At 36.9% G+C, this 20,566-nt stretch overlaps 2 protein-coding genes across 3 annotated transcripts; both read left to right on the forward strand.

The window, feature by feature from the left end:
- The first annotated feature begins 837 nt into the window (after window positions 1-837).
- On the forward strand, window positions 838-5,610 carry LOC102709017 (tyrosine--tRNA ligase 1, cytoplasmic-like). Its single transcript, XM_006659044.3, has 9 exons — window positions 838-1,122; window positions 2,008-2,291; window positions 2,417-2,513; window positions 2,843-2,948; window positions 3,103-3,185; window positions 3,828-3,973; window positions 4,192-4,297; window positions 4,556-4,615; window positions 5,252-5,610. The coding sequence occupies exons 1-9, from the start codon at window positions 856-858 to the stop codon at window positions 5,279-5,281; spliced, it is 1,179 nt and encodes a 392-aa protein (XP_006659107.1). The 5' UTR covers window positions 838-855; the 3' UTR covers window positions 5,282-5,610.
- Window positions 5,611-10,904: 5,294 nt separating this feature from the next.
- LOC102709299 (probable transcription factor At5g61620) lies at window positions 10,905-15,541 on the forward strand. Of its 2 annotated transcripts, none has more exons than XM_040527140.1 (5): window positions 10,905-11,360; window positions 13,227-13,435; window positions 13,520-13,609; window positions 13,680-13,802; window positions 15,151-15,541. In XM_040527140.1, exons 1-5 carry the CDS (start codon window positions 11,078-11,080, stop codon window positions 15,439-15,441), a joined length of 996 nt encoding a protein of 331 aa, XP_040383074.1. In that variant the 5' UTR covers window positions 10,905-11,077; the 3' UTR covers window positions 15,442-15,541. The 2 variants fall into 2 exon arrangements, with proteins under 2 accessions (XP_040383074.1, XP_040383075.1); XM_040527141.1 differs by having other exon boundaries at window positions 13,538-13,609.
- The last annotated feature ends 5,025 nt before the right edge of the window (window positions 15,542-20,566 follow it).

The following is a 20,566-nucleotide window of genomic DNA, read 5'->3' on the forward strand; positions in this document are numbered from 1 at the left end:
CAATTGGTTTAACTTATGTTTAATGGATCAATTTTTGGGCTTGTTTGGAGGAGCTTTTAGATTCAGAGAAGTAGTTGTTTGGTAGCCAGTTTCTGAGAATATGGAAAAACTCTAAAACCCAGTTTATCTAGTTTTAGGCTTCTTAGTTGATTTTCCAGAATCTGTAACTACATATTCTCAGAAGCGGTAGACCGTTTAGAGTAGCTTTTGGCAGAAAGCAGCTTTTTGAGAAAAACTTCTCCAAACAAACCCTTTATGCCATGCAAGCAATAGTGCTGCCATATCAGCATATACATGGCAAAACCACCTATAAATCCGCATCAGGTAGTTATTTGATTCAGCTTTTATATTTCAGACGGTAAAATAACCGGTTTCATATTTTTAGAGAGTTATAAGTAGACCAACACTAATAATTCAGGGGTGAATTAGACTTTTTCCCTCCTTCCTATTCCTATAATACAAAGAAAGTATGACTTGACAAGCCAAAATTTGGAGAAAAAGAGGGAGAAAAAAGAAACTAAGAAACTAACTGGACCAAATGATTTCCAAAGCCCACATAGGTGTTGGCAATTACGAGCCATCCAAACGGGCTTAGCCAATGGGCTGCTGTGCCATACTGTAACTTGAAACTCGCTAAATGGTAGGCATCTTTGAAAGCCCATTAAGGCATTGTCCAGCCCACGGGCTGTGCCATCCGTTCACCGGAAAAGCTCTTAGACGCGGTCTCGATCTCAGCCGCACAAAGTAGATCGCACGGTGAGAAAAACGCTCAGGCTGCTTCCGGTGGGGCCTACTTATCAGCCTCCGCCTCGCGGCAGGGTAAACCCTTCGTCTCCCTCCGCCGCCGCCGCCGCCATGGACCCCTCGCCGCCGCCGTCCGGGAGCTCCGGCGACGCCGCGGCGTCCGTATCTGAGGCGGACGGGGCACCCTCCCCGTCTCCCGCCGTCCAGGACCTCGCCGTGGGCGTCGCGGCGATGAGCCTGCAGGATCGGTTCGAGCTGGTGCGGGGCATCGGCGAGGAGTGCATCCAGGAGGACGAGCTGATGAACCTGCTGCAGAAGAAGCCCGTCCCCGTCTGCTACGACGGCTTCGAGCCCTCCGGCCGCATGCACATCGCGCAGGTTCGGCGAATGCGAATCCGCCCCCTAGATTAGGTCCCGAGACGACAGCCGTTTGTGTTGCCGTTTGCAACTTGGGTCAAGTAGCTTGTAGAAGGACATCGGATTGCTCGTGTTAGCTAGAGGAATTTGATTTGTGATGAGCGAAACTTTTTGCTCCCAGAGTTTCTTCTGGGTGCGATGTGAATGAATTGTTTTCAAGGGATGTGCTATATTCTACTATTTGGTAGTGTATTAATAGTAGTAGTAAACTGTGCTCAAATTTGCTTTCCGAGTTATTATGTATGTTTTTTTTACCTGAATTGCTACTTGCTGAGCAGTTAATTTGGTACCCGCATGGATACTAGGGATGGTTTACCATGATTTTACCTAGCTAGGGAGTGTTGAGTGTAGATTTGCAGTGATATGCTCACGTTAAGTTCTCCTATGTAAATAAGTTTGGGCTGGATATAGCTGTAAGGTTTTTTATCCACTGTATGGAACCACATTAGGTCAAATGAAGTGTGGTGTCTATGTTAATCTGGTATGTGTTAGATGGTGGTGCGATGATAATTTTGTGGAACAACGATGCTAGATGGTGGTGCCATGATGATAGTTTTTTAGAAAAACGATAATGCAGATAATCTAGTTGATCGTTCCTATGTTTTGAGGTTGGTCATGTTCTATAAAATGAAAACAAACTGGCATAATCATTCCTTGGACGTTAGCATTACCTGATCTTTGGCTGCGATATGCACTATATCTTCTTATTGTGTGCTTCCTTGTCTGTCGTGACTTAGTTGTGGGCAGGGTGCTTTGGTGATTCATCAAGTTTACATGCGCAAAAGTTTTAGACCATAGGATTTGAACAAATGAATTGGGTTTGATCGATCTCCTGTCTATTGTCAGGGTGTTGTGAAGACAATCAATGTTAACAAGATGGTCAAAGCTGGATGCAAAGTGAAAATTTGGATAGCAGACTGGTTTGCTCAGCTAAACAACAAGATGGGGGGTGATCTAAAAAAGATCCAGACTGTCGGACGCTACATGATTGAGATTTGGAAAGCAGCTGGTATGAATCTTGATGGTGTGGAATTCTTGTGGTCCTCAGAAGAAATCAATAAGCATGCAAATGAATATTGGCCACTCGTAATGGACATTGCCCGGAAAAATAATGTCAAGAGGATAATGAGGTAACCTCCTTTAGTTCTCACATATGCATCTAATGGCTTATTCGCTCCCAAATCTTGGAAATGTCATTGCCATTCCTAACATATATGCATCTAATATAAAGAGAATAATTTCATTTGGTTTGCAGATGTTGTCAAATAATGGGTCGAAATGATTCAGACGAGTTGACAGCTGCCCAAATCTTATATCCTTGCATGCAGTGTGCTGACATATTTTTCTTGAAGGTAAGTATTTTTAGACTACTAGTTAAATACCCGTGCTTTGCTACGGATTTTATGATGTGTTATCAAATTTTCTTATATGAAATAGTCACCGATGTGTTATCAAATTTTCTTATATCAATCTATATTTAACCGGTTTTTAATATCAAGAAATTTGAGGGCTAAATTGTAAAACTGTAGTGAGGGTAGGTGGTGGTGGCAGATTGCACACATGCTGTGAAGAGGAATTATATTGAGTTCAATCTAAAGATAGCATGTGTGCATGAACATTTAATTCAGAACTTCAGATAGGCTGTTGTGAGTTTGCTCTAATCATCCCTTTCCTTTTGTAGGCCGATATTTGCCAGTTGGGCATGGACCAAAGGAAGGTCAATATGCTAGCCAGGGAGTACTGTGATGACATCAAAAGGAAAAACAAACCGATTATTCTGTCACATCGTATCCTTATCTGCCTTTCTGAGTTGGTTGAACCTTTATATGCAGTAAACAAACAGTGCAAGGGACACTGTTCTTGCTTAGTCAATTGATCAACACTTGGCTAGTTTCTAGGACACCGTAAGAAATTGTACTACTTCCTTAACCTGTATTACAGATATGCTCCCTGGTTTTAAGGAGGGCCAGGAAAAGATGTCAAAGAGTGATCCATCCTCAGCCATTTTTATGGAAGATGATGAGGTTTTCCCCATTACTTCTCCAACTACCCATCTTTATATACATCTGAACCTAGTGACACCCAATATTGCAATATAAAACAACTGCTTTGTCATGCACTATGCCTCTCACTACATAAGTTTATGCACCAAGGACTGTCAAAGAGTGATCTAACCCAGTTTGTATTGGTCGATAGAGTTGGTTGACTATATTGAGGATATTTACCTAGGATGTTTTAGGATAATGGAATAAATTTCAAAGATATTTACCTAGGATAGTGCTATACTTTCATTTTACTTGGTAATTTTAATTTAGTTCTATACTTTTATTTTAATTGGCTATTCTAATTTAGTTTCTAGTTTTGGGTTGACAGACACCTTTGTTGTTTCGAATGGCTACTGTGGCTGTAGACTTACATGCTGATTTGTAGTTTCTTCATTTGCATAATCCCATTATAAATTAAATCCTTATTTAGTTCCAGTGATTAAATGATATTCTCATTTATGTTTCTACCGTTTGCTTGAAACCTTGTCTTCAATAGCGATTTCTTCTGTCCCTCTTGTGCCTGGTTACCTATTTCTGTTCAGTTGGCTTCTGTTCGCAGCATGTAGTCATCGTTACTCTACCTAATTTTCAAAGTTTATTTGTTGCATGACTTGATTGCAGGCTCAGGTGAATTTGAAGATAAAACAAGCATTTTGCCCTCCCAAAATCGTTGATGGGAACCCATGCTTGGAGTACATCAAGTACATTGTTTTCCCTTGGTTTGAAACATTTGAGGTGGTTCGGAAGGAAGAAAATGGCGGCAACAAGTAATATTTTATTATGAGCTACCAAACTTTGAATTTTCCTATTTATTATCAATCAAGCGAGAAGACAATCATATAATAATAACTGTGCACCACACTATTAATCTGTAAACCGAGCACAGCTGTTTAGTTTACTGATCTTCCAATTCCAACATAACAAGGGTTACAAGGCAAAGTTTGTTTTCAGTTGTAATAACTGTTTGCCAATTTCTTTTGAACAGGACATTTACCAACATGAATGAACTCATCGCTGATTATGAGGGTGGTGCTTTGCATCCTGCTGATGTTAAACCAGCTCTGGCAAAAGCAATAAACCAAATATTGAAGGTAAAGTTCCCCACACATATAGCTTTCTGTTCAATAATATGGTCTCGATTTGGTATTTGCTTCATCTTACCATTGCAATCACTCCTAATTTTGATATGGATACTGGCAAAACGAACTGATGGATCTTTTAAAAATTGTTGTGGGATCAATCTCGCATCAGTGCATTTTTGTATTGACCTGTTTTTTCATTGGATACCGATATAGTGCTAATTATGAATAAGAGCATGTCTTAATAAAGCTATCATTTCCCATTTTCAGCCTATTCGTGACCACTTCAAAAATAATAGCGAAGCAAAAGTTCTGCTCAACACTGTTAAGGTATAATTTTTCTTACCCATCTGTATGGTATGTTTACGTTTGCGTTCTTTCTTTGCAATGTCGGTATTATAATAACCACTTCCATCCATGCCTTTTGCCTGCACTCTGCATTCTCTCATATTGAGTTTTGTAGAAGCGATTTATGATCCCTTCAGTATCAATAGCTCAAATAATGCATTTTTCGGCTGCGTTCTTCTTATAGATGAAAGATTCTGACTTTTGTGATACCTATTTAATGGTATAAACAATATAATTAACTGCTACAAAGTTGAAAATTTATATAGAAACATGAAACGATGAACTTCTACATAGAAACTTTTTAGAAAAAATGTATCGTGTCCCAGTTTGGGAAGCGTGTGTACAAAAGCTGAGGAAAAACCTGTGTAAAAGAACACAGCTGCATCTGCTATTTGCTTGATCAGGATTTATATCAGTGGAACTTGACTTAGCAGGCATAACTGTGCAAAATTTCATTTACCATTACATAATGGAAATACATTTTTTGACTTGAATTTGCAATTTTGTTTCAGTTGCTCTTAAGATAGTCTGGTTGAATTTCCAGTTACTCTGTTAACAATGATCATTGCCTCATGGGTCAATTGTTAGGTAGTTAATTTCAACTATTCTGATTTGCAGAATTACAAAGTGAAGCAGGAAACTAGTTAAAGGTTTCAAGCTTCTAGTTCCTAATGATCTACATGGATATCTTTATCGGCTATACTGGAACCATATGAGCTTAATATTTAGTGGATGAATTATGTTTGCACAGTTTTATTCACAATACTGGGGACAGGTTAATCATTACATGGCAATCCACTAACTTTGTTTAGATTATGCAGTTCTGGGATACATATTCCCTTTTTCAGTGTTATATACTGTGAATGGTGATGATCACCTTACCGTTGTAGTATGAGAAAAAGGCAAAAGTTTCTGATTGCAGAAATAGTGTAACTGTCTTGATTTGATACCAAACACTGGAAATCATTTTCATTTTAGCCTTGTGAGAGCAGGAATATGTCTTTTGTTCTGAACTTCCCTTTTGAGGGTTTATCTCTTTCCTCGGATTTTTATGTTTTTCAATGATGTATCAAAGTTTATACGCTTTTACTATGTTTACGCTTGTATTTCTATTAAAATCATGTGTGCTATTTATCCTTGTGTTTCACAATTCCTATATTATACGTCTGGACGCAAGACGTCAGGCTAAGGACCAGTTTAAGTCCTGGTCACTGCTTTAGACGTTAATCATGTCTAGATGGTCGTAGACAGTCAAAATCGGTCTACACGAGCATGGGACGTATTCAGACGGTGCAATATACGTCTAGACCTGTGTTTTGATGATGCACGGATTTTGGGACAGCAAGCACGAGATCTTTTCCATTCTGCCTGAGTCTACAGAAAAATATTACGGTGTGCACATCGTCTAGACGATGTCCACGATGTCTAATTCATTGAATGTGTCGAATATGTCTAAACGTCTGCTAGACTATTTAGACGGTAGACATTGGCTCCTCGTCCAATTTCGTCAAAGTCTAAAAAACATTGATAATAAATGAACAAATTTCTACAAAATTATCAATTGTGTGTGCTTCGTGATTGACTGATAAGTAAGTATTTTTGTGCTCACATGGTTAGCAAACCGATCAGTTTCCGTGAAACCGCTAGGGTTCTATTTATCGAGGAGGCTACCGAAACCGTTCCCTGGCCGTCAAAAACCGCTTGAATTTGAATTTGACTTTTTTAAACAATATCGCCATGGTTTTGAAACGATTGCCGCACAGTTTGGTGTGACTATCACAGTGATTTTGAAGACAATGATAATCACGACTTCAATCATGTGAATCACGTTGTTTGATCGATTATCGTGCAATTTTGAATACAACAATAATCACAATTTTGATCACGATAATAACATGGTTTTCTATGATTATCCCGACGATTTTAAGTTCCTCCTCATTGGTCTATATTGGGCCTCAAGAACGGTGTAATCTTTAATTGATCCATGTCTTGTTTTTGAAAATTTTCCTCACTATTAAGTTTAGGAAAAACATAACTATCACCATGATTTTTTTTTTGGAATTTTCTACCAAATTCCTTTCATAATTTTTGAATTGGGGCAATTTTTGCCGAACTGTATCGTCAAAAACCTGGCAATACATGTGATTATCACGATAATCACGGTTTTTTTGAATCCTGGAAACGGCTAGGCATAGGCTGATGAAAACTTAGCGATTTTAGCTGGTTTTCATATAAGAATTCATCAAAAATCATCGTTTTTCTACCTGCCTCTGCCTCGATTTTGATAAACCGATGGGGATTGGTTCTCACATGCAAAACGGTAAACCGTAAGTAAACCCTGAGTTGTCAAGCTTGGCCTGAACTGTCACCGTAGCAAAAGCATGAAGTAAACGGAGTCATCCAAGACACTAACGACAGTGATATGTGGCATGTACAAACTAACAAAATTTCCTCCCCACAGTACGCTAAAGACGAAGAAGCTTTACACGGACAAAATTTGCCGTACTCCAATTTCCAAGGAAACAACACGTCAGTCTGAATGCTTGAAGGGTATTTGTACGAGCATTTTTCCTATTCTTGAGTAGACTATATTATAAGAGCATTTTTTCTATTCTTAAGTAGGTACCACTGTTTTTTATATAAAATTTGATAAGTATCTAAAGTACCAAGAGATACTAAGTATCTCCTGATACCTTCTCAAGGATAGTAAAATTGCTCATATTATAATGTTTTATCTCTAACTATATTTATGGAAGAATCTCTAACATCATGGTTGTTACATGTTTCTCCAAACCAAATTTTAACAACTATAAGAAAAATATCGAGCTCCAACGACTTACCAACCAGATGGCCAAGCCATCTGATTGGCCAAACTATCCTTCATGTTGTCAGTGGCGGATCTAGCCAATGAAATTAGACGGTCTGAACAAATTAGATCGAGTTTCAGCCCCCCTTTCTATTAATCTTTACCATAAAATTTTAGGGGGCTTCGTGGGGGCTTCAATAGCTTTAACGGGGGTAGTGGGGGCTCAAGCCCCAGCCGCCCCCAGTTGGATCCGCTTGTGCCTGTTGGCCAAATTTGGCTAGCCAAAATTACCTTACCAGTCATGACTCCACATAGGGATCACTACATATATTGCTTCCAGAGAGTTGTAAATAGAAATGTTGTTTGAGCGCGTAGCAAATATGGAAAAACGATCCTTTTAGATAGTTGGCCAAATGGATAAATGAAGAGCCAAAAATAAAGATATTGTTAGAGATGCTATATATAGATAGTCTGAACATCTACTAGCATGGAATAGAGATATAGATAGTCAGAACATCTACTAGCATGAAATAGAGATAGCATGAAATAGAGATAGTATAATGTATGTTATATAAATAATATATAATTAAAGTATTAATTTTTGTTGTTCTATATAGGGTGCAGTTTGTCAGCAACCACGTACTCTTTTTTTTTTGGCGTGGTTAATTAACCAAGGTCAAAGTTTTTTTTAAAGTACAATTCAGAATGCGCATAAACACACCACAACGCACGCATACACACGCGTGTACATCCCTACCACACGCTTAGGATTTTAGAGTGCGCACGCGTGTGAGGTGAAAAAAATCCTCAGGTGAGACACGAGAGTTGAGATCGAACTCGCGCACCTGTGCGGCTAACCAACCGAGCACCGCTCAATTCTCAACGTCAAAGATTTAGAACCGCAGGTAGTACGATACATGGACTATTTACATGGTTTATATATATGGGGGAATTAATTGGTGACAGCGTAGTGCCATCATAGTTAAATCATGGTTTAAAGTGAAATGACACGATCGAAAATACAAACCTCAGTAGTGGGGTTGGGAAAATTACCACGGTGGCATTTTTAATAATGTGATGATTAAAAGAAAATTACGGCTCAAGTGTTATTACATACCATGTCACCTTTTTGCATAGAAGTGCCAATTAATAAGACTTCATTTATTTAGCAAAAGCTAGGTTCCAAATTAAACGGGCTGTGCTGTTAATTGGAGCACCAGCTTGACATAAAAAAATGTATTTTTTCGAAGACCATCCAGTAAAATGGTGGTATCCACATGTTTAAAGTGGGGAATATGTATTTTAAAGTTTATACTTGAAGTTTATCTACTCTATACTCTCTCTATCTCTAAATGTTTGACTGTTTGACGTCGTTGACTTTTTTATATATGTTTGACCATTCGTCTTATTAAAAAAATTTGCAAAATATATAAAGCTATATATATATAAAAGTATACTTAACAATAAATGAAATGATATAAAAGTAATTCATAATTATATAATTTTTTTAAATAAGACGAATGGTTAAACGTGTATAAAAAAATAAACGATATCAAATATTTAGGGACGGAGATAGTATTAGACATGTGAGTCAACTAAAGTTTAATGCATCGTATAAGAAACTACTCCGTCCATTGTTTAATAAATGATGTTGGTTAGTTCATCCAACGTCATTTAAATGAATACAGTAGTACAAGTTAATATAACTTCTTAGCAGCTATGGATATATTGCACATGGTTTTTAAGGTAAATTGGCGATAATTCATGAAAAAATGTTACCATTTTCATCATAAGAGCGTTATTCAAGTTCAACAGCATTTGGAGCCTCGACATAAAAATACAAACATGTTGACAATATTTATGCATTAAATATGCTACTGTTGAAATATAACTGAGGATATATGTAAAATAACCTGATTAGTAATAGAATATTATGTTACTCATTATTTATGAATAGTATAGGACAATACTTACCTGATAGTGAGTAAAAAAACTACAACTAGTGAGTCTCAACAAAATCAAATAGTATGTCTACAAAAGTAGTAAAGATGTGAGCAAAAAATTGTAAAAATAAATAGAATGAAATATGTGACATGCAAATGTTACTATAAGAATGAAAAATTATCAAGAAAGATATACATATATGAAAAATAAAATGGCACAACACATTCTTAGCTGATAGACCATAAACAAAATTATACAACTTCCTAGTCTCAACAAAATTGATAGCCTGGCTATATATAAATATAAAGACGAGGAGCACAACTTCATAAAATAAATATACTAAAAAACATGCGATGGGAGGATGCCACTACAATGAATAAAAGTGATCAAGAAATGTATGTCCATACTTATTGGTTCAATAGTTTTGAAGCAATGTGTACCTAAAAGGATTAATAGAGGAAAATAGTCACCTTGTAAGAAATTTATTTGTCAAATGAACAAAAATATACAAATGGCACGTCTCGACAAAAACTACAGTCTGTCTATAGGTATAAAGATATTGAGCACAGCTTCGTAGAATAAATATATTCAGGGGTGCCATCACAATAGATAAAAGATGATCAAGAAAGATATACATACTCATTCTTCAATAGAATTGAAGCAATGTACTTAAAATAAATGATGGAGGACAATAGAGACCCTTCTAGAAATTTATTTGGCAAACAAGGAAAAATATACAACTTGCAAGTATCGACAAAATCAACCGTCTGTGCATGAATAAAAAGGCTGAGCACGCTTTGTAAAATAAATATACCACATAAGGATGCCGCTGTAATAAATAAAAATGATCAAGAGCGATATACATATTCATTGTTCAATATATTTGAGCATTGTTTCTAAAAGGAATGATGAAGTAAAAAAAATAGGCATCATGCTAGAAATTTATTTGACAAATAAACAAAAATCTGCCATGTGAGAGTCTCGTCCAAATTGACAGTCTCTTACAATCTTGATAATAATTTGATATAATATCGAATTGATTTTGTTATGACAGTCTTTGTAGCAGTGTCTATAAACATAAATGCCGGACACAACTACATAAAATAAATAAACGTGCTAAGAAACACGTGATAGAAGTATGCCATACCACTACAATGAATAGAAATGATCAACCAAGATTCAGATATTCATTGTTGAATACATTTGGAGTGGCGTTGCTCGAAGGGACCATTGTGAAAAAATCTAGCTAAAAATTTATATGAAAAATAAGATGACTATTAAATACTAATATTACAGAAATAACATTAAAATATATATAATATGATAACATTTACTTAGCTGGCAATCAATAAAAAAATATACGGCTTGCGAGCCTTGACAAAATCAACCATCTGTTTACGGACATAAATATACTAGCGCAATCTCGCAAAATAAATGTCCTAAAGAAATATGTGAGAGGATGCCACTACAATGAATAACAATAATCAAAGAAAGATTTAGACATTGAATGTTCAATGAATTTGAAGCAGTGTTGGGATTTGCCAAGAGGAATGAATAATGGAGAGAAAATAGGCATCCTGCAAGAGATTTCAGTGGACAGATAAAATAGGAGGCTGTCCCTTCGTCCCCTCCGACGCCTTCTTCTCCCCAATAAAACGCCACCGCGCAGCGCGTCGGAGCCGGCGGCCGGGAGGATGCCTCAAGATTCGCGCCCCGCCGCGATGCGGCTCTTCGGCGTCACCATCGCGCCGGCGCCGGAGCCGGAGCCTGATCCATCGGACCACCGGGATCCGAGCCCGCCGAACCCGCCGCCGGTGGCGGTGAGGGAGGACGCGATGCGCAAGTGCAAGAGCATGGGCAACCTCGCCGCCGCCGCGGCCTCCGGAGACGCCGGAGGCTCCGGCGACGGGTACCTGTCCGACGGTGGGCTGCTGCAGTCGTCAGGCAAGCGGCGGCGCGCGCAGGAGAGGAAGAAAGGTGATTCCTTTTCCTTCTCTCCATTTCCTTTAGCTTAAAAATTCCCTCCTTTGGTTCATAGAAATGTACAAATACGCAAAGATCTGGTGATGAGTGGTCTCTTGCTGGTTACAGAAATTTCTTGGATGCAGAAAGCCATAGCCTTTTTTATTATTCTTTTCGGTTTCCCCGAGTTGTCTGGACGCGGAAATGATGTTATTTCGTTTTCGCGCATGCATCAATGATAGGGAGTTATCAAGGATTGCATCCATATGTAGCAGAATCCAATGATTTAGGTGTGCAAGGTGATAGGTTTGTGATGCCACAAATGCTTTGCTCGTCGAATGGAGAAAGCTCTAATCCCTTCGTTTGTGGTTGTGCCTGTACCTTAGCTTGTATTATTTACATCCATTTTACTGTTATTTGTGCATTAATACAGTGAATGTGTAATGTGTGAACCTTCTTTGCTATGTGCTAGAGTAGTAGAAGCTATTAATTTAGGTTGATTGAGTTTGCAGATTAGTGGTGCAAATGTATAATACATATGTTTGTTCACTGAATGCATCATGCTTTCTTACATTGTTTTGTACTAGTGTTGGCATATAGCCTACAATTGCTCTCCATTGCATGTTGGTTGATTGAATATCTTTTTTGCTACAGTGGTACTTCTAGATTGGTAAATAGCCTCCACTCTTTGTTTGAATAATGTTTATTTTGGACTTGATCCATGATGCATGCTAGTGGCTCTTTTTTCTTTCATATTAGATTTTGCATTGGCAGTACAGTCTGATGGGTGACTGGGAAATATGTAACTGATTGGACAATACCTGGTTGGAATTTGTGTTTGTATTTGTCTGATGCACATTAATTTAATCACATAAGGATCAGGTGAGGTTGCTCTTTATTCATGCAAGAAAGAGGTTGATTAAAACAGTTATCACTTACTAGACTGAGTTTGATATACATTATGGTTACATTAAGGCAGTTGAAGGCGTACACATATTGGCATTGTCACATCCTTAAGGATAAACTGTTGATATGTTGGACTTTTGTTCCATGTAATACTGTGAAAATCTAGTACGGATTCTAGCTATATTGTTGTTAGAAAAGACAAGGTCTTTGTCTTTTGTAGGGAAATCAATGATGTGTTCTGCCTGTTGTAAAGTGTAAATGCTTTTCAGTGTGTGATTGCTGGTTTGTTCATATACAGCTAACCAAACAAATTAATCAAATTCCCATGGACACTGTTTAATTTCTCTTCATGCACATACTTGTTCTGTTAGTTGGATACCATGTTCTTATATTGCACACACATGCAATCCTGTTTCATTCCATCCTGAATAATGCTGCTTTGTAACTTTATTATAATACATCCTAGGTTTAGGCTACAGGATTTTTTAGGACATCATTTTTCTCTTAAATCTTAATGGCATCCACCGGTGAAAATTATTGACTTCCTGCATTGGTTTCTCTTGATATTTTTGCTGGTTGTTACGCATTTACGCTAGTTTTCACCTTATATTTTTTTTAGGAAAAAGTCCACATTTAATCCTTCTAGTATGACCTTAGTCCAATTTTCATTCTTCAACTATGGTACTGTTTATTGTTGGTTCTTCGATTGTCAAAACTGTGCAGATATCATCACCGTGGCCAAAATTTCCATGCAATCCCTCTCATCTTATATTAAAAGCATTTCAACCTGATAATGCCTTGCACTTATTTTGGGGCCATATACTAGCATTACTTACTAAAGCATTTGCAGAGCCACCTCAAGAAAGCTCTTATTGTAGATGAAAATAAACAGGGACGTGTATCTAAGCGCATAAAACCTTTCTGTATCTATTGCAATTCAGTTAAGGAGTTAATAACTTTATTTCCACTATGCAGCTGTCCCTTGGACTGAAGAAGAGCATCGAACATTTCTTGCTGGTCTTGAAAAGCTAGGAAAGGGGGACTGGAGGGGTATATCTAAGAACTTTGTGACTACGAGGACTCCGACTCAAGTGGCTAGTCATGCTCAAAAGTATTTTCTTAGACAAACTAATCCAAACAAGAAGCGCAGATCAAGTCTTTTTGATATGATGTCAAATAACCTGGTATTGTACCTTCTGCAGTTCTGCCAACATACAGAGTACCTGCATTGGTATCTGAACATTATTCTGTTTCTAATCAATCCTTAGTATACCTGTGAGCTGCAGTCACCAGCATCAAACTGCCCCAAACTAGAAGATATGGTAGCTATGACTAAACAACTCCAGAATAGCACTTTGGTAAGTCCATGTTATCCATTTTAACATTCTGGTTTCAGTCCTGAATTTGACATGATAACCCTATTTTCAGGAAGGAATCTCATCTTCAAGCGCAGTTAATCTATCACCACAAGTTGCAAGAGACCTTCCTCCTCCAATTCCATCTTTTAAAGCAACAAACTTAGATTCCAATCTCAGCAAGATGAACCACATGGTAATGCTTCTGGTTCTCATTTTTACATATTTTACATATTAGATAGTAGTATTAGATATGTCGCACTGTATGCAGTGGTTATTTGTCGTGAAGAGTTTGGTCATTTTTTATTGGTCTAGGCATTGCTCCAAATGGATGATTACTGACTTCTAAATACCATATTGCAACTATGACATGCACAGATTAACCAACCATAAAGCCACACACTTCAATGAGTTATTTTGCTAATTAATCAGGTAAATCAAAGTAGGCACAGTTATTTTGTCAAGAAAATGGTACGGTTTTGGAAAAAGTTGCATGGGTTCCTTATCAGATTGGGCCTTGATATTGCAGGGCATATTTGCTTTTAGTGCTCCCAATCTCTCCATTGTACAAAGGATCATCTATATCAACAAAGATAGTTCAAAGACTGATAATATTGGGTTCAAAATCGTTAGTTGACATACTAAATGTTAAGTCCAAATTGGAACTTATCATGAAGGAAAAAAGTTGTTCTGGAAAAAAACCTTGTATTTAAATAAAGAAGTAAAAGCGATTGTTGATTGAATTTCTCTGTTCTGCTATCTGTAGTAAAACCTGCAATTTTATTGGACGCTAGATCACCCTAATCCTTACTTTCTTAATTTTATTTTTGTAGAATCTTTTGCGATAATTTGGATGGTTCCTTATCAGAGTGTTGGAGCATCTAATAGGTAGGCTGCACTGGATAAGCACACCTTTCTACACATTTCATGTAAAATTGCTAGCTTATTACATTGGCCCAACATATAACAACTACATATCCAAAATGATGTTCTCAAACAATATGCACTATTGGTACTGTTACTGTTCCCCAAAAAAACGACAGTATAATTGTTTCCATAATAGTGGTCCCAAGCTCCAATACAATTATTCTGGAATTGGAAGTTGGCTTGGTAGAGCTACTGTTCATGTTGAAGCATATGTGCAATGAGAATCATGTAAAGACATTGTAGCTTGTAATGTCAGAGTTATTTGGTGGCATGAGTTGCAGCAGCAGCTCTACTATAGGGGACTAGTTTGTAACTTTGTTTCATAACAACTACTCCCTTCTTATCGGAACCGCCCTGAGAACATCATGTTATATTAGTTAATGCACTTTGCTTGGCAGTTGCCTAGTTGGTAGTGGCACCATATGTTGATTACAGGTACTATTGTTTATGGTGTCAACGGTCAGTATGTAGAGCCTGAGCATTTGTTCTTTAAACTCATTGCGAAATGCAGATTTGTTCTTCTGCTACGTTTCAAGTGAATAAGTGCTACATTTGTACTGTGACAACCTATTGTTATCTGTGCTTATTGGATTAATTAACCTTCATTTTTTTTTCAGGATGGTTTCTTGAGGGCACCAATGCTGTTTAGACCAATTCCAAGATTTACTGAAGGGGCATCTTCACCGACTCCTGCAACTGCAAACATGGATGCTCTAGCATTTCAAGCTAACCTGAGTGCATGTACTAATGCATTATTCTTGAGATCCCATAGCAAGCCTTCGCCATTGCCAAAGAAGGCAGATCCTCCAGCAGATGAGGATCTGGATCTGACAGTTGCCCCACCCTCCCAACAAACCAGGGCCAGTATTTCTTCCCAGAATGCAGTAGGCGTAATTCAAGTCATATAGACTGATAATTTTTGGGGGGAGTTAACTATGTTGTTGAATGTTTACAAAATAAACAATAACATTATATTAGTGATACACCAATAAAAGAAGGAATTAAAGACTATGCGCTCCGAATCGTTGTATCGCTCTGATCATTCCGTACCTGTCTCCTTTTTCTGGCTGCCCAGTTAAGTTCTTGTGGAGCCTATATATTTTGCAGCTTTGATGTCCTTTATCATACATGTTTGAGGCACTAGCATGTGCTTAGCTGATCATTCAATGTGTTGGTGCATACCGACCTGAATGCAGTTCTGGTGCATGTTTGATTCTCTGCATTTGGTCCAGGCAGAGGGTAGAGCATGTTATCAATGGAGAAAGTGACTGAAAAAAAAAACAGAATGTTGTGGGGGCTGTAGCATAATTGGCTCTGCACCTGATCACCCCTCTCTCATGGGTTGGTAGCCTTTGGTGCTTCCTGTACTTGGTTGCCATGGTAGGAGGAGAATAACTTGCCATCAGATTGGTGTACAATCTTCTGTGGATGATAGATGTACTTGGTATATGTATCCTGCAGCCAAAATGTTCTGCAAGTGCAAGATTGGGCAATTCTTTTGTGGATGATAGATGTACTTGGATTTGTGTGGTGTACTTTGCAGACAGTCTTGGATCATCCTTGGACAAGAACTTGAGGATTGCATGGGTATTTCACCCAGAAATCAGCAGCCTAGCAAGTATTGCATATTTGCCTTCTCAAGCCTTTTTCTTCTTTCTTTTTTCGAGTTAAATTGCAGCTGTTTTGGAATCCATCAGAACTTCAGAAAGCACCTACTAGAGCAGTAGCGGATCCAGAAAAAATAAATGTTAGGAAGGGCTGGACGAAAGCGAACTGTTTCTAGTCCTTCCTTCTTTTCAGTAATAACAGAAATTTTGTTGCCAGGGCCAGGGACTCCAATGGCGCAGATCGGCTAGGGGGCTGAAGCCCCATAGCCCCGGTGGTAGATCCACTCCTGTACTAGAGTGATCTAAAGTACCCTTACAAACTGCATGAATTTGCAAAAATCTGTTCTGACAGTCTATTGCAAATTAGGAATGTGTCTCTCAACTACTGTTTGGAAACTCTATCTCACAGATTTATTTAGAAATCCAGTAGCCTCTTTAATTCGGAATGCATGAATTTTTTTTCCTGGATCATATAGGAAATGAACAAATTCGTACTAATATTTAGCAAAATTCTTGCATTCGAAGGTGACCCAAGCTCATGCAATCTCTCATTGTCGCAGTCGAATCGCCCCCTTTCCACCTCCATCGATCGACTACTCATCCGAAAACAAACACAACAAAAAGGAAAAAAAATTAAAGGGAATTTTTTTTTTCAAAAGAGTGAGTGCCATTGACTCAACTCTCTTCCAGCCATGGTCTTATCACCAAACTGTCGGTTCTGAAACTTCAAACATTTTTTTTTCTTGCAAAGAAAAAGAACCCTAGTACAGTTCATTGTCGGCTTGCCATGGCCACTACTACATTTCAAAGCCTAACAAACTCTTGATGTTGGAAGGAAGAGAGAAAGAAGCTCAGAAAAGCAAGTGATATATAGATATATAATACAGTCATGCATGTCACGTATTATGTGTGTACTTAACTTTTTTGCTCGCTGAAAATATGCATCATCCAATTCATGCCTGCATTCTGAAGGAAACCTCTACAAAAATCATGAAAACACTAGCCACTAGAGTAGAAAAGACACAATAACTCCAAGGTGAAAAGGAGAAGGGAATTAATGAAACAAAATTACTCCCTTCACAAAAACACACTTTCCATGGAAGCAAGCATTGAAAAATGCAGTTGGTTTAAATCTCTAGAGCAATTTTATAATCCTTAAAAAGGTACGAGAGATACCACTTTTTATATATAAATTTGGTATTTCCTAGTATCTTAGGTACTAGGAATTACCAAATTTTACGTAAAATTTCGGTACGTACTACCGTAAAATTGCTTAAATCTTTAACTCAATGTGAGGGGTCATATTTATAACAATTATTTTCCTAATGATAGGTGACTTGTGTATCCATCGACAATGAGATATTTATGATAACCTTAATTTGTGAAATCTCAAGATATATCAATCCAGTCTCTCGAAGGTGCTCACATTAATAGGGTGTGCATGTGTACATGTATCCGAGCACTTGCATTTTTACTGGTTTTGAAATAAAAAGAAGAAATTAAGTCAAGTTAAGTTATACTATATTAAATTAAAGATAGATAGATTTGGAAATATGCATGCTTTGGATCGTCGGTTCATAGCGACACGGGCGATCGAGATGGATGGATGCGATCGAGAGCTGCATGTTGACACACGAACTAATCCTTCGCTAAAGTCCAACTCCACCTAATTAATCCATCACATACAAGCTAGGCTGCAGGTTAAGTTAATTTCATGATAACAATGTTTATATATAGATGATTTAATTAATTAATTAATTAATTAGAGAGCATGCATGAATGTGTAGCTAGCGTACATTTGCTAGTCAAACATGCATGTAATTAAGTTATTATTATCATCATCAATGTTTAGTTAATTTATTCGTGCACGGTGTCACTTGGGTTAATTTATTTCGTCCTTAATTATTTATTAGTTACGGATACGTAGTACGTTCGTTGCTGTGGTGTTCATGCTGTTACGTGTAACAACATTGTCGTCTAGTTTAATTTCTGCACACGTAAAAATCATAACTTTAAATTATTGTGGTAATTACTAATTAGTTAAAGATAAGCTATCGTTACGACTAATTAAACAGGGGAAAAAGGCAACAAAGCCTATATATGCTACTACCTATGATCTATATATGATATATGTTCAACAATATAATCATTTTTTCCCAAGCAGCTTCGAGAAACTCTGGACGGAATTGAAGACGGATCCAGTAGTCCAGTGCACTCAGCTCACATCTTGAAACACCAACACGACTTTATAGTTTCAATTTTAAACTATGAAGTAATTAGTGAGTGTCACAAATGGCTTATTATCATGGGTTTCATCACTGAATCTGGATCACCATGAGCCTCGTCTTTTCGCTTCTACTAATACGTATAAGCTAAAATTTAAATTTTCAATCTTAAATTTGAAGTAAATTTTGGTGATTTTTTTATCATAGTTTATTTTTTAGTTTTGGCTTTTAGATGACTAAGAACACATTTATAAAGTTTTTACTCATAAATTATTTTTTATTTGTAAATATGCAGTTTAGTTTTTCACTGGCTTTTTATATATCTAAATAAGCCAAACAACCTGCCCCATATATTTATATTTACTAAGCCAAGGTAGACTAATTAATTATCGATAATTATGTTACTTACCACTGTAAAAATAACTAGCAGTAAGCAAGCACAAGTATATAAGTTGGAGACTTAAACCATATACATAGATTCCATAGTAACAAATTTAACCAGCTGAGCTAAGCCAATATTTTGCGTTTGACAATATAATATGTGGACAATATATTCTGATGACACTATACCTGTGACAATCTAATTAAATTCAGAAGCGTCACTTATTAATTAGTGCACTCCTCCTGATAGCTAGGCTGAATACATATGTTCTTGTGCCAATCAGCTAACTAATCATAATTTCCCTGCCTTCTCTTGATATCGAAAGATCGATAAATATATGCACACAAATAAAATTAATCACCTAATTTTTGCATGTATCTTTCGTTGTTGTGCCTTTTGAACAAAAGGGCAGAGACAGACGTCCATGCAAATGCAGAATCATCTGACGTATATATGATCAGTGCTTCTGGTATGTAGACACATATAGCTATATATATAGGACCACTTCCATGCATATATTTTATCCTAAAAATATTGCATTTGTTTCAAGCCATTTGCACATAATTTATTCAAAAAAAGTAATGCATTTCTTAATCCATGCATGTCGTTTTCTCTCTTGGACGAACATAGTTTTCAGCATGGACCTATATGTTCATTGATGAACAAGTGTGTCTCCAATTTAAAATGATTTTTAACCCTGTTAATTATTGTCAAATTAATATGCATGGCCGGCCAGACCTAGCCACACGTATGCACTACTCCCTCCCTTTCATATGATATGTTTTGTCTATGACTAGATTTATACTACCTCCGTCCATATATGTTTGACGCTGTTGATATTTTTCTGCATGTTTAACCATTCGTCTTATTCAAAAAATTTACATAATTATTAATTATTTGTATATCATTTTATTAAATATATTTTTATGCACATATATATAGCTTTACATATTTAGTAATTTTTTTAAATAAGACAAATAGTCAAACGTGTATAAAAAAATCAATGACGTCAAACATTTAGGGATCGACAGAGGGAGTATTTATTAATATATCTTTTATATATATATATAGATTCATTAATATCTTTATAAATTTAGATAATGGTAGAAAGTCTTACATTATTTTTATTATAAAACAGGTAAAGTAATTAATTAAAACTGGTTATATATATGTCATTGTGCCCAGATGGCTATAACGTAGCACCTAACAATATTCATTCGAGAAAGTCACAACACACATGCATCCTCTTGTGTGCGTGTGTGTGTTGTACTAAATATGTGTGTGTGTGTGTGCACGCTGTTTGGGTGATGTGACAATATATGGAGTTGTAGGGACGAACATTCTTGGGATGGCGATGACACGATGCAACAAGTCACCAATTAATCCATCAAGATTTGACAAATTTCATGCTTGGTTTCTAAGTAACCTATAGCTAGCTAAGCTATAGGCTATAGTTAGCACTTAGTTAACACACACATATGATATATATGTTTGTCGTTAATTTGTGGGCTGTACCATGCATGCATATATATAACATATATTTTGAACATGAAAAAGTAAGTACTATCTCCGTCCCTAAATGTTTGACGCCGTTGACTTTTTTATATACGTTTGATCATTCGTCTCATTCAAAAAATTTATATAATTATTTTAATATCATTTAATTTATTATTTAATATACTTTTATGCATATATATAGGTTTACCTATTGCACAAAAGAATTTGAATAAGACGAATGGTCGAACGTATATAAAAAAGTCAACGGCGTCAACCATTTAGTGACGGAGGGAGTAGTAATTAATGTAGTGTAATACTATGG

The sequence above is a fragment of the Oryza brachyantha genome, chromosome 8, assembly GCF_000231095.2.
Source record: "Oryza brachyantha chromosome 8, ObraRS2, whole genome shotgun sequence".
Classification (NCBI taxonomy): domain Eukaryota; kingdom Viridiplantae; phylum Streptophyta; class Magnoliopsida; order Poales; family Poaceae; genus Oryza; species Oryza brachyantha.

What these genes read in the sequence shown, in the direction of transcription:
- LOC102709017 (XM_006659044.3), top strand. Translation starts at nt 856, where the DNA reads ATGGACCCCTCGCCGCCGCCGTCCGGGAGCTCCGGCGACGCCGCGGCG. An exon ending in CTGACATATTTTTCTTGAAG is followed by an intron (nt 2,514 to 2,842) that starts GTAAGTATTTTT and finishes TTCCTTTTGTAG; the next exon opens with GCCGATATTTGCCAGTTGGG. An exon ending in GAAGAAAATGGCGGCAACAA is followed by an intron (nt 3,974 to 4,191) that starts GTAATATTTTAT and finishes TCTTTTGAACAG; the next exon opens with GACATTTACCAACATGAATG.
- LOC102709299 (XM_040527140.1), top strand. Translation starts at nt 11,078, where the DNA reads ATGCCTCAAGATTCGCGCCCCGCCGCGATGCGGCTCTTCGGCGTCACC. An exon ending in CGCGCAGGAGAGGAAGAAAG is followed by an intron (nt 11,361 to 13,226) that starts GTGATTCCTTTT and finishes TCCACTATGCAG; the next exon opens with CTGTCCCTTGGACTGAAGAA. An exon ending in AACTCCAGAATAGCACTTTG is followed by an intron (nt 13,610 to 13,679) that starts GTAAGTCCATGT and finishes CCCTATTTTCAG; the next exon opens with GAAGGAATCTCATCTTCAAG.